This window comes from Cherax quadricarinatus, chromosome 19, assembly GCF_038502225.1.
Source record: "Cherax quadricarinatus isolate ZL_2023a chromosome 19, ASM3850222v1, whole genome shotgun sequence".
Classification (NCBI taxonomy): domain Eukaryota; kingdom Metazoa; phylum Arthropoda; class Malacostraca; order Decapoda; family Parastacidae; genus Cherax; species Cherax quadricarinatus.
The window spans coordinates 8,603,906-8,618,382 of NC_091310.1; the positions used below are offsets into that span (position 1 = coordinate 8,603,906).

At 40.9% G+C, this 14,477-nt stretch overlaps 1 protein-coding gene across 2 annotated transcripts in view; it reads left to right on the forward strand.

The window, feature by feature from the left end:
- The window catches only part of LOC128688206 (pre-mRNA-splicing factor 38B), a 395,211-nt gene that overhangs the window by 99,160 nt on the left and 281,574 nt on the right, over window positions 1-14,477 (forward strand). For both annotated transcript variants that reach the window (XM_070086545.1, XM_070086546.1), the window contains exon 3: window positions 7,963-8,087. In XM_070086545.1, coding sequence (XP_069942646.1) covers window positions 7,963-8,087 — 125 coding nt within the window. The remainder of the gene's footprint in view (window positions 1-7,962; window positions 8,088-14,477) is intronic.

The following is a 14,477-nucleotide window of genomic DNA, read 5'->3' on the forward strand; positions in this document are numbered from 1 at the left end:
CTTTCTTCAGTAAAGCTTTTGAGGCTGTTGACCACAATAAAGAATTTGATATTATTTACTTAGATTTTAGTAAGGCTTTTGATAGAGTTCCGCACCATAGACTGTTAAAGAAAGTGGCAGCTCATGGCATTGGGGGAAAAGTGCTCTCGTGGATCGAGTCATGGCTCACAGACAGGAAGCAGAGAGTGTCCATAAATGGGGTTAAATCCGAGTGGGGATCTGTAACAAGTGGCGTTCCACAGGGATCAGTCTTGGGCCCGTTGTTGTTCATAATATACTATATCAATGATCTTGATGAGGGAATTACTAGTGATATGAGCAAATTCGCTGATGACACAAAGATAGGTAGGATAATTGATTCAAACGTAGATGTTATGGAACTTCAGGAGGATTTAAACAAACTCTATTCTTGGTCAGAAAAGTGGCAGATGCAGTTCAGTGTAGATAAATGCAAGGTTCTGAAGCTTGGGAGTGCCCATAACCCTAGTACTTATAAGTTAAATGATGTAGAACTTAGCCATACAGATTGCGAAAAGGACTTGGGGGTTATGGTGAGCAGCAACCTTAAACCAAGACAGCAATGCCTAAGTGTATGTAATAAGGCAAATAGATTACTGGGATTTATATCAAGAAGTGTAAGCAACAGAAGTCCAGAGGTCATACTGCAGCTTTATACATCATTAGTAAGGCCTCACCTAGATTATGCAGCTCAGTTCTGGTCTCCGTATTACAAAATGGACATAAATTCGTTAGAAAACATTCAGCGTAGGATGACTAAATTAATACATAGCATTAGAAATCTTCCTTATGAAGAAAGATTGAAGACTCTTAAGTTACATTCACTTGTTAGACGAAGAATGAGGGGAGACCTGATCGAAGTGTATAAGTGGAAGATAGGTATTAATAAAGGGGATATTAATAAGGTCTTGAGGATGTCTCTCCAATAGAGAACCCGCAGTAATGGATTTAAATTAGATAAGTTTAGATTTAGAAAGGACATAGGAAAGTATTGGTTTGGAAATAGGGTAGTTGATGAGTGGAACAGTCTACCTAGTTGAGTTATTGAGGCTGGGACTTTGGGTAGTTTCAAATCTAGGTTGGATAAGTACATGAGTGGGAGGGGTTGGATTTGAGTGGGACTTTCACATCAGAGCTTATTTCTTGGGTGGCATTGAAAATTGGGTTGGGCAAATGTTTTGTTAGTGGGATGAATTGTAAAGGACCTGCCTAGTATGGGCCAGCAGGCCTCCTGCAGTGTTCCTCCTTTCTTATGTTCTTATGTTCTTACTTATACTTCTAGATATGAAGCCAAGAATTCTGTTAGCTTTATTGCGAACACTAATGCACTGTTGTCTTGGTTTTACATTACTGCTAACCAGAACTCCTAAATCCTTTTCGCAATCAGTAGTATTAAGATCTACATTATTTAGTTTATATGTGGCATGGTTATTTAACTGTCCAACATTTAGAACTTTGCATTTGTCAGTATTAAACTGCATCTGCCACTATTCAAATCATCCTGGAGTGCTCTAGTGTCCTCATTAGAATGAATTGGACGGCCTATTTTGGTGTCATCAACAAATTTGCTTATTTCACTATTTATTCCCTCATCTATGTCGTTTATGTAAATTGTGAACAACAACGGGCCCAACACTGACCCCTGAGGAACACCGCTTGTGACGTGCCCCCATTCTGATTTCTCCCCATTTATGCAAACTCTCTGCTGTCTATTTGTCAGCCATGCTTCTACCCAGGAAAAAATTTCTCCTCCTATTCCGTGTGCCTTAAGTTTCCTCAATAGCCTCTGGTGTGGAACTCTATCGAAAGCCTTACTGAAGTCTATATACACAATATCATATTCATTACCATGATCTACCTCCTCAAACACCTTAGTGAAAAAAGTTAGTAAATTCGTAAGACAGGAATGCCCCTTTGTAAAACCGTGTTGAGATACATTAATCAATCTGTGCCTGTCAAGATGGCTACGAATTGCTTCGGCAATTATTGATTCCTTAAATTTCCCCACTATGGAGGTAAGGCTTGTTGGTCTATAGTTCGAAGCCAAGGACCTGTCACCTGCCTTGCAAATAGGTATTACATTTGCCATTTTCCACTTATCAGGCACTATGCCAGTTTGTAGTGATATGTTAAAAAGATTAACCAAAGGTATGCTAAGTTCCTCTTCACATTCCTTTAACACCCTTGCAAACAGTTCATTAGGGCCTGGGGATTTGTTTGGTTTTAGTTTCTCTATTTGTCTGAGGACCATGTCACTAGTTACCGCAATTGTACATAGTTTAGCATCATCCTGTTCTACATAATCTATTATTTTAGGAATATCGCTAGTATTTTCCTGGGTGAAAACTGAGAGGAAGTAGGTATTTAGAATTTCACACATATCCTTATCACTGTCAGTGGTCTGACCAGAGTTACTCTTAAGTGGGCCAATCTTGTCCCTAATCTTACTTCTGTATACCTGAAAGAACCCTTTTGGGTTAGTCTTTGAATCCCTTGCGACCTTAGCCTCATAATCCCTTTTTGCTTTTCTTATTCCTTTTCTTTATTTCTCTCTTTAATTGAATATATTGATTTCTTAACTGCCGATCCCCTCTTTTGATACGCCTATATATGCCTCTCTTTGACCAATGAGATGTTTTAATCTATTGTTCATCCATTTGGGATCATTTTTGTTAGATCTAATTTCCCTACTCCGAACAAAAGTTGTCTGGGCAGCTAGAACTATGCTCTGAAAAACGTCATATTGGCAACCAAGATCACCTACCTGACCCATAGTCAGGACATCCCAATTTAGCCCACCCAGATAATTTTTCAGTCCCATGAAGTCGGCCAAGCGAAAACCTGAGACAGAGATTTGATTGCAGTTATCTGGGTAATTCCATGATATATTGAAACTAAGTGATTTGTGGTCACTTTCCCCAAGCTCATCATTGACCTCAAGATTATTAATTAGTGAATCTTTGTTGGCAAGAACCAAGTCAAGCAGATTGTTTCCTGTAGTTGGCTCTGTCACAGCCTGTTCTAAAAAGCAATCCTGAACCGTATCAATAAAAATCACTAGACTCAAGATTTCCTGTCATATTGTTCCAATCAATTTGTCTAAAGTTAAAATCTCCCATTATCACAACATATTCATATCTAGATGCCTTATGAATTTCGTCCCATAACAGCTTACTGCCCTCCCTATCAAGGTTTAGGGACCTATAAATCACACCCAAAATTAATTTGTCACGTCCCTCGAGAAACTGTAGCCAAACAGATTCTGTGTTCGATGATTCTAATCTTATATCATGTCTAAGACAACAATTTAAATTTTCTCTGACATCGCCACACCACCACCCTGTATGTTGCATTCAGAAGGCATTTCTCTATCTTTCAGGTTGAACCAGGTCTCTGTTATACCAATAATATCTATATTACCTACACTTGCAAGTAATCTTAGCTCATCTATTTTATTTCTTAGACTCCTACTATTTGTATAGTAAACCTTTAGGGAGCTAGTTACTCGTTGCCCTCTACTATCCCTCTTTGTTTGTTGATCAGTTGATTTGCCATTACTAGCGACTTTATTTTGAATATTGTCTTTTAAACATATCCCTGAGGTATCCCGGTAATAACTGCTGTTTTTAACCCTAATGCTGCAGCCTGATTATTTCCCACAAACGCCCATACCTCTATAATCTATCAGTTTAAATTCGTAGACAAGTCATCAATTACCCTCTCAATTGAATTGGCCAATGCAACCACTCCATCCCCAGAGAGATGAACCCCATCCCTTGCATACATATCACATTTGCCAAAGAATAGGTCCCAGTTATCAATGAATGGGATTGCAAGTTCCTTGCAGTACCTGTCTAGCCAGCAATTTATACCAATTGCCCTAGAGATCCATTCATTGCCCACTCTCTTTCTAGGCAAGATGCTACATATGACTGGGGTCCCTCCCTTAGACCTAACTACTTCTATGGCTGACCTGTACTTATCCAGCAGCTCCTGTCTCCTGCCCTTCCCAATGTCATTACCCCAAGCACTAAGACAGATAATGGGCTTGTTCCCATTACCTGCCATAATATTATCCAACCTGCTATGTCGCCAACACCAGCTCCAGGAAGGCACACTCTCTGTCTGACCTTTCTGTCTCTGCTACAAAAAGCACGGTCCATATATCTTACCTGAGAATCGCCTACTATTAAAATATTCTTACCTTGATTAGCAGGGGAATCAGTGGTAGCTTCAACCTCACTAACCACTGAAGTACACTCGTCTTGGAGAACAGAGAATCGATTTCCTACCTTCACATCTCTATTAACCCTTAAACGGTCCAAACAAATCGACGTTCAAATTCGTAGTGCTACAAAAGTAGATCTACTTTTTTTTTAATATTTTCAAATGTAACAAAAAAAAATGTAGATAAAAGTTTTTTACACGTTTTCAAATGTAAACAAAAAAGAAGATCTACATTTTTTTACATGCTTTCAGATGTTGATAAAACATTTGGACCATTTAAGGGTTAACTCTCCTCATCTTCCTTCTTCCTGAACTGTGAACCACTTGCCACTTAAAGTGGCTGCCACTATCACTGCTGGTGACCATTCCTTCCTTACCAGCTAAATCCTTCTCACACTCGCTCCCAAACTCATCTATGCGAAGCTTCAGCCTCCTATTTTCCTCCTGAAGAAGTAGAATCTCCTTCTTCAACACTTGAACCTGAGATTCTAAAACACTACAACAAGCCATGGTGCTCGGTAACAGCCCACGCTAACTCCCAAGAGCTTAGGCAGGCATGACCGCAGGTGACCACTGACCTCACCATACAGGCGACCACTGACCTCAGCGTACATTTGAAAGAGGTATTGGAAGTCAAGAGGTTTAATGATTAATTACTCATATTGAACATATCAGAGTAGGGACTTAACCTGTTGTTTGTGAGCACTGTATCCATTTCTCTCAAGAAAATCCATGCCTTAAACTAATATAATGTGCAAATTGCACCATCCGTTAACAGTCGAAATTAGGTATTTTCTCAACGTCATGCAACGTGGTGGCTTCTCTGTTAAATGGCAATGATTACATACTTTCCCTTTACATTGCTTCAGGATAGGTTAGGCTAAGTTAATCAAGATTAATGTAACTGCATAGCAAATAAAGATTAAAAAACCTGACCATGGCAAACACACATTATGGAAAACACTGATGCCATAAGAGTCATTAGTCATAACATGGCACATGAGAAATAAATGGTAGATGGATGAAGATGTGCACTGCTTTTTGCAGTTTTCTATCCAGATATTTAATACAGTGGACTCTCTTAACGATTTTAATCCGTTCCAGAGAGCCCTCAACCGATTTTATCGTTATCCTATTTAATTTTCCCCATAAGAAATAATGGAAATCCAATGAATCCATTCCAGACACCCAAAAGTATTAAAAAAAAAAAAAATTTCACATGAAATATACATTTTCCTACACAGAAAACAATGAGACATGAAGATTAAATACAGTAATAATTCATAAAATGACACTTACCTTTATCGAAGACATATTGATGAGACAGGAGGAGGGGAGATGATGGAGGTGTATTATTGTTTGGAAGGGGAATCCCCTTCCATAAGGACTTTAGGTAGCAAGTTCTTTTCTGGGGTTACTTCCCTTCTTTGTTTTTTAATGCCACTGGGAACAACTTGACAGTCACTGGACAGTCACACCAAAAATCTGTCCATAGAGCTCTGTTTCTGGCGTGTCTTTAAGATTTCCCTAAAATGGAACACAACATTGTCATTGTAAAAGTCACCAGCACGGCTTGCAACATCTGTGTCAGGGTGATGTTCATCCATAAAGGCTTGCACCTTTGTCCACATTGTACAAATGTCCTTAACCAGTGAAGAAGGCAACTTCCTCCTTATCTCTTTCCCCTCCCCTGAAGCAATTTCCACAGCTGTGGCCTGTTGCTGTTGCAGATGCTCTTGCAGCTCATCAGTGGTTAGCTCTTCATCATCGTCCTCCACCAACTCTTCCACATCCTCACCACTAACCTCCTACCCCATGGACTTCCCCAACGACACAATAGATTCCACATCTGGTATAGGCTCTTCAGGGTTAGCCCCAAACCCTTCAAAATACTTCTCTTGTACACATTCTGGCCACAATTTTCTCCAAGCAGAGTTCAAAGTCCTGCAAGTCACTCCCTCCCAAGCCTTACTTATAAGGTTTATGCAAGTGAGGATACTGAAGTGATCCTTCCACAACTCTCTTAGGGTCAGTTCATTGCCTAAGGTCACTTGAAAGCACTTTTGAAACAATGCTTTGGTATACAGTTTTTTGAAATTTGAAATGACCTGCTGGTCCATGGGCTGGAGGAGAGGAGTGGTGTTAGGAGGCAAAAATTTCACTTTTATGAAACTCAACTCCCCCACAATTCACTCTTGCAAGTCTGGAGGATGAGCAGGAGCATTGTCTAATACCAGGAGGCACTTGAGGTCCAATTTATTTTCCAGGTGGTATTTTTTCACAGTGGGGCCAAACACGTGATAGAACGAATCATGGAAAATGTCCCTAGTGACCCATGCCTTACTGTTTGCCCTCCACATGACACAGATTCGCCTTGATGGCACTGTTTTTCTGGAACACACTGGGAGTTTCAGAGGGATACACGAGTAAAGGCTTCACGTTGCAATCCTTACTAGCATTACTACAAAACATGAGAGTTAGCCTGTCTTTCATAGTCTTGTGTCCTGGGAGTGCCTTTTCCTCCTGAGTAATGTTGGTCCTGTTAGGCATTTTCTTCCAAAGCAGGCCTGTTTTGTCGCAATTAAACACTTGTTGGGGTTTTAATTTTTCAGCCTCTATGTACCCCTTAAAGTCCTGCACATATTTTTCAGCCACTTTTTGGTCACAACTGGCAGCCTTATCACACTGTGTATGCCACTATGATTCTTAAATCTCTCAAACCAACTTTTGCTGGCCTTAAATTTACTAACATCAGCACTAGTTCCAGGCATTTTCTTAATTAAATCATCATGCAACTGCCTTGCCCTTTCACATATGATTGACTGTGAAACGCTTATCTCCTGATAATTGTTTGTCATTGCTCCACACCAATAAGTCTCTCCACATCTTTGAGTATATGCGATCTCTGTTTTGTAAGCACATTTGCACCTTTCACAACAACAGCTTCCTTGATTGCCTTTCTGTTGGCCAAGATAGTAGCGATGGTTAATTGGGATTTGTTATACATCCTGGCCAGCTCGGAGGCACGCACTCCACTTTTGTAATTTGCGATTATCTCTTTCTTCAATTCAATAGTATTTCTCACACTTTTTACCACAGGGCTGGCGCTTGAAGCTTTCTTTGTGCCCATGGTGGCTTATTTAGCAGTTACAAGCACTAAAAACACTGGAATAATGCAAAGTGTATCACACGTGGAATCGTCCACCCTGGCTTGTAAACAATGGCACACAGGCTGTACATAGTGGCTGGGCGGCTGCGGGCGGCCCAGGCCGCATGGACACATTCTGGACGAATGTCCTAAAGTGAGTTTTTCATTGTTAGCCGAGCCAATATTTTTACACAAAACCCATTGGTATCCGATTTTATCGCCATCCGATGGCATCATTAACCGAGGGTCCACTGTATTTCTTGTTTTCTTAAGAGTGTAATTCCTGTGATGGTGTTAAAGTATGGGAAGTCATGCAAACTGACTTGCATTTTTGTAAACTGTGTAGGGATGCTGCAGGTCAGTGGGTCATCACTTGATCAAGATGTCTGTACCCTTCTGAAAAGACATTTGGGGAGCAAGTACTGGTGAATGCACTTCCCTCTTTGGGGTCACCCTTTCTTGGTGGGAAGTAGTCACCATCTTAAAATGTATACAGCATGTAATTTGATGCTTGATTGTTATTTCATTTTTTGTATACACTTACATAAGCTTCTTTTTTTTTTTCACAGTGAACCTTTACCAGCTTAAAACATATCATGAAGTAATTGACGAGATCTACTACAACGTGACTCACTTAGAACCCTGGGAGAAAGGCAGTCGCAAGACCTCTGGCCAGACTGGCATGTGTGGTGGTGTATGTATTGTCAGTTTTGGTTTTGAAGTTTGATAGTATTGGATATATAAATAAAATATAAATTTTAGTTCTTATGTTCCAGTCAAAGAAGTTAAAGTAGTTACACATTCTAGTTGATAGTGTCTAGATAGTGATCTTAGTACAGCCTCTCCTCACTTAACGACAGAGTTTCGTTCCTAAGACCTCGTAGGTAAACTAATTTGTTGGTAAGTGAGGAGCATACTATAATGGTAGTGTGTCAGCCATCTTTGATATTGTTTTAATTCACCTTTGCACCATTTATAGCATTTCTGGTATATTTTTAAATATTTATACAGTAGTGTACTGTATACAGTAGGACCCCACTTTACAGCATTTTGCTCTATGGCTTTCTGCTAATAAAGACATTTCAAATTATGACCAAAACTTGCTACATGGTTCTTCCCACCTGAATTTCTAATACGGTCACCGTGCCCCACCCTGTTTACATGCTCCATGAGCACTGTGCCTCTCCATTATATCTGGAAACTTTCCAAAATTTCAAGTGTTTTAGCCCTTTCAGGGTCCAAGGCCAAAACCTGAAGTGGTGCCCCAGTGTCCAAGAATTTAAAAAAAAAAAAAATTTTTTTTTTCTTATGAAATGGTAGAGAATCTTTTTGTGAAGGTAATAAAACAAAAAGTATGAAATTTGATGGAAAATTGACAAAATTATGCTCTTGCGAATTTTGATGTGTCAGCGATATTTACGAATCGGCGATTTTGCCGACTTTGACTCCCATTTTAGGCCAATTACATTATTCCAGTCGACCAGATTCTTAGCTGTTTCACTAGTATTACTTCTATTCTATCGATTGAGCACAAGAAATTGCCAAGTCAACTGTTTCAACTAAAAAATAAAGTGAAAGGAAATTGGTAATTTGGCCAATTTAACACAAAGTTCAGAATATTCCAATTTCAAAATAGGGTCCAGAATAAACAATGTAGGTATTCCTGGCATTAAACTAACATTTCCTCTGTTCATTAGTTATATTTTGAGGCTTTACAAGTAAATTCCATTTTGATTTTTTATTCACATAATTTTTGAATTTTTATTCACACCAAAAAATAGAAGATTTACTGTTATGCAATATTGTAATAATTGTATAAATATCATCATCACATTTGTGAATGTATATTAGACCCACCAGCTGGCGTGTATTAGACGTGTGAGGTTGTTTGTTTACTCTTGAACATCGGCAAAAATTTAACATTTCTGCTATTTTGAGCTCAGTTTCAAGCCATTTCCAGTGCTAAAACCAATCAAAATCATCTCTATTTCTATTAGGAAAAAACACTGCAAATTCGCTGTTTTAATCGAAAATCACGGTCTGTTTTTTTCTCTCATTATACACAGTGTGCTGCAGGATTTGTTTTATGTGGTACACACATACCACATAGATGTATTCTCTCATATCTAGGCCTAAATTTACCACTCACAGTTTATCAAAGTGAGCTGAGCTCATGGCGTAGATCTACGGTTTGGACCCTAACATAAAGCCGTAGATCTACGGGACGGACCCTGAAAGGGTTAAAGTTATTTCATTTTTTATATATACATGTACTCTGATAATTATGTTTATGTGTACTTGTAACTAAGTAAACTTACACCCTGTGCTTGTGTGCAGGTACACATTAAAATCAGTAAGAGTGTCTTAGGTCTCTAGGACGCCATATTATTCCTTAAACTGTCTAAACGTAGATCTACGTTTTTTTCAGCATTTGAAAGTACGTAAAAAATGTAATGTTTTTTTTTTTTTTTACATTTGAAAGCATGTAAAAAAAATACTTTGATCTACTTTTTTTTTTATACAGTGGACCCTCGCCTAATGTTGGCATCACATAACGTTAAATCCGCCTAGCGATACATTTTATCACTAAAATTTTGCCTCGCCTAGCGCTAAAAATCTCGCTCAACGCAATTCGTCCGAGACGCTTCCATGTGCGGCCTGAGCCAGCCTCGCTTGTTCCGCCGGTGGCATTGTTTACAAGCCAGCCTCCGCGGCAACATCCAAGCATACAATCGGAACATTTCGTATTATTACAGCGTTTTTAGTGATTTCACCTGCAAAATAAGTGACCATGAGCCTCAAGAAAGCTTCTAGTGCCAACCCTACAGGAATAAGGGTGAGAATTACTATGGATATGAAGAAAGAGATCATTGCTAAGTATGAAAGTGGAGTGCGTGTCTCCGAGCTGGCCAGGTTGTATAGTAAACCTCAATCAACCATCGCTACTATTGTGTCCAAGAAAACGGCAATCAAGGAAGCTGTTCTTGCCAAAGGTACAGCTTTGTTTTCGAAACAGAGATTGCAAGTGATACCTGGAGTTTACCTGGAGAGAGTTCCAGGGGTCAACGCCCCCACAGCCCGGTCTGTGACCAGGCCTCCTGGTGGATCAGAGCCTGATCAACCAGGCTGTTGCTGCTGGCTGCACGCAAACCAACGTACGAGCCACAGCCCGGCTGATCAGGAACTGACTTTAGGTGCTTGTCCAGTGCCAGCTTGAAGACTGCCAGGGGTCTGTTGGTAATCCCCCTTATGTGTGCTGGGAGGCAGTTGAACAGTCTCGGGCCCCTGACACTTATTGTATGGTCTCTTAACGTGCTAGTGACACCCCTGCTTTTCATTGGGGGGGATGGTGCATCGTCTGCCAAGTCTTTTGCTTTCGTAGTGAGTGATTTTCGTGTGCAAGTTCGGTACTAGTCCCTCTAGGATTTTCCAGGTGTATATAATCATGTATCTCTCCCTCCTGCGTTCCAGGGAATACAGGTTTAGGAACCTCAAGCGCTCCCAGTAATTGAGGTGTTTTATCTCCGTTATGCGCGCCGTGAAAGTTCTCTGTACATTTTCTAGGTCGGCAATTTCACCTGCCTTGAAAGGTGCTGTTAGTGTGCAGCAATATTCCAGCCTAGATAGAACAAGTGACCTGAAGAGTGTCATCATGGGCTTGGCCTCCCTAGTTTTGAAGGTTCTCATTATCCATCCTGTCATTTTTCTAGCAGATGCGATTGATACAATGTTATGGTCCTTGAAGGTGAGATCCTCCGACATAATCACTCCCTGGTCTTTGACGTTGGTGTTTCGCTCTATTTTGTGGCCAGAATTTGTTTTGTACACTGATGAAGATTTAATTTCCTCATGTTTACCATATCTGAGTAATTGAAATTTCTCATCGTTGAACTTCATATTGTTTTCTGCAGCCCACTGAAAGATTTGGTTGATGTCCGCCTGGAGCCTTGCAGTGTCTGCAATGGAAGACACTGTCATGCAGATTCGGGTGTCATCTGCAAAGGAAGACACGATGCTGTAGCTGACATCCTTGTCTATGTCGGATATGAGGATGAGGAACAAGATAGGAGCGAGTACTGTGCCTTGTGGAACAGAGCTTTTCACCATAGCTGCCTCGGACTTTACTCTGTTGACGACTACTCTCTGTGTTCTGTTAGTGAGGAAATTATAGATCCATCGACCGACTTTTCCTGTTATTCCTTTAGCACGCATTTTGTGCGCTATTACGCCATGGTCACACTTGTCGAAGGCTTTTGCAAAGTCTGTATATATTACATCTGCATTCTTTTTGTCTTCTAGTGCATTTAGGACCTTGTCGTAGTGATCCAATAGTTGAGACAGACAGGAGCGACCTGTTCTAAACCCATGTTGCCCTGGGTTGTGTAACTGATGGGTTTCTAGATGGGTGGTGATCTTGCTTCTTAGGACCCTTTCAAAGATTTTTATGATATGGGATGTTAGTGCTATTGGTCTGTAGTTCTTTGCTGTTGCTTTACTGCCCCCTTTGTGGAGTGGGGCTATGTCTGTTGTTTTTAGTAACTGTGGGACGACCCCCGTGTCCATGCTCCCTCTCCATAGGATGGAAAAGGCTCGTGATAGGGGCTTCTTGCAGTTCTTGATGAACACAGAGTTCCATGAGTCTGGCCCTGGGGCAGAGTGCATGGGCATGTCATTTATCGCCTGTTCGAAGTCATTTGGCGTCAGGATAACATCGGATAGGCTTGTGTTAATCAAATTTTGTGGCTCTATCATAAAAAATTCATTTTGATCTTCAACTCTCAGTCTGGTTAGCGGCTTGCTAAAAACTGAGTCATATTGGGACTTGAGTAGCTCACTCATTTCCTTGCTGTCATCTGTGTAGGACCCATCTTGTTTAAGTAGGGGCCCAATACTGGACGTTGTTCTCGATTTTGATTTGGCATAGGAGAAGAAATACTTTGGGTTTCTTTCGATTTCATTTATGGCTTTTAGTTCTTCCCGCGATTCCTGACTCCTAAAGGATTCTTTTAGCTTAAGTTCGATGCTTGCTATTTCTCTGACCAGTTTCTCCCTACGCATTTCAGATATATTGACCTCTTTTAGCCGCTCTGTTATTCTTTTCCGTCGCCTGTAAAGGGAGCGCCTGTCTCTTTCTATTTTACATCTACTCCTCCTTTTTCTTAGAGGAATAAGCCTTGTGCATACATCGAGTGCCACCAAGTTAATCTGTTCTAGGCATAAGTTGGGGTCTGTGTTGCTTAGTACTGTATATCTTCCCAGCTTATATCGGTTAGGACTTGGTTTACTTGGTCCCACTTTGTTTTTGTTATTGAAGTTGAATTTGGTGAATGCTCCCTCGTGACTAGTCTCATTATGTCGGTCTGGGGCTCCACGCATACATGTCTGAACCTCAATTATGTTGTGAGCTGAGTATATTGTTTTTGATATGGTGACATTTCTTATCAGATCATCATTGTTAGTGAAGATGAGGTCTAGTGTATTCTCCAGTCTAGTAGGCTCTATTATTTGCTGGTTTAAATTGAATTTTGTGCAGAGATTTAAAAGCTCGTGTGAGTGTGAGTTTTCATCAGAGCTGCCTCCTGGTGTTATTACTGCAACAATATTATTTGCTATATTCCTCCATTTTAGGTGCCTTAAGTTGAAGTCCCCCAGGAGCAAGATGTTGGGTGCAGGAGCTGGAAGATTTTCCAGACAGTGGTCAATTTTTAACAGCTGTTCCTGGAATTGCTGGGATGTTGCATCCGGAGGCTTGTAGACTACCACAATGACTAGGTTTTGGTTCTCGACCTTTACTGCTAAAACTTCCACTACATCATTTGAGGCATTAAGCAGTTCTCTGCAAACAAGTGACTCTGCAATGTACAGGCCAACCCCCCCCTTTTGCCTGTTCACTCTGTCACATCTGTATAGGCTGTAACCTGGGATCCATATTTCGTTGTCCAAGTGATCCTTTATGTGGGTCTCAGTGAAAGCCGCGAACATTGCCTTTGCCTCTGCAAGCAGTCCACGGATGAAAGGTATTTTGTTGTTTGTTGCTGGCTTTAGACCCTGTATATTTGCAAAGAAGAATGTTATCGGACTTGTGGTATTGTTGGTACTGGGGGGGGATTTTTTTTCCAGCATTAGTATCTGTATCTGTTGGTTTGGAGTGGAGGCCATCGACTGTGGTTCCACTCCAGGAATGACTGGATTTGGTGTACGATTTCTGCCATTTCCTGCCAGTTTTTTTTCCTTCCTGGCACTAAAAAACCTCTCCCTCTTGAGTGGCTGTGGCTACCCAGGTTTTCCCATGGCCTGGATGTTTTGTATCTTTTTGTCCCCTTTAGATGATATGCCTGGCAATTTAAGTTATAGCACAGTCTTTCCTGTACTGAAGAGGTACACAGTTCAGGGTGAAAAAACTTACAGGAAGGGAGTTTGCATTTTCCTGTTGTCATATGGGCATGGCATTTTCTAGGGTGGTCATAGTTGCACGTCCCATCTGTTTTTCCAGATTTCCCATGCCAGCAGATACCAAGTGCATAGTATGTGCACAGGCTTGGTTTCCGTTTGCCTTGGGTTTCTGTGACTGTATTCCCTGTTGGTGCATGTTTCCCTGTCTTACTTCTATCCTCCCTAGCACCAACAATGGAGCTCCCACCAGTTGTTTTTGGTAATATATCCTCACTATTGCTAGTGGAGTCCTCTTGTTTGCTATTTCCTGCGGTATTTCTAGTTTGCAATATTGGTTTTATCTTATCTTTGACTACACTTGTTTCCCTACTATGGCTCCTGTCCCCTATGAGGTCATTTATATGTATTCCTTCCTGCGTATAATTCCCGACTACCTGGACAAAATCTCCAGCTTCACCATTACTGTCTCCCAGGACAGCATCTCCAGCTTCACCATTACTGTCTCCCAGGACAGCACCTCCAGCTTCACCATTACTGTCTCCCAGGACAGCACCTCCAGCTTCACCATTACTGTCTCCCAGGACAGCACTATCAGCCCCACATTTACTGACTACCAGGACATCACCTCCAGCCTTACAGTTTCTGACTACATGGCCAGTATCAAGGGCAGTACCATTCAGCCCAGACTTTT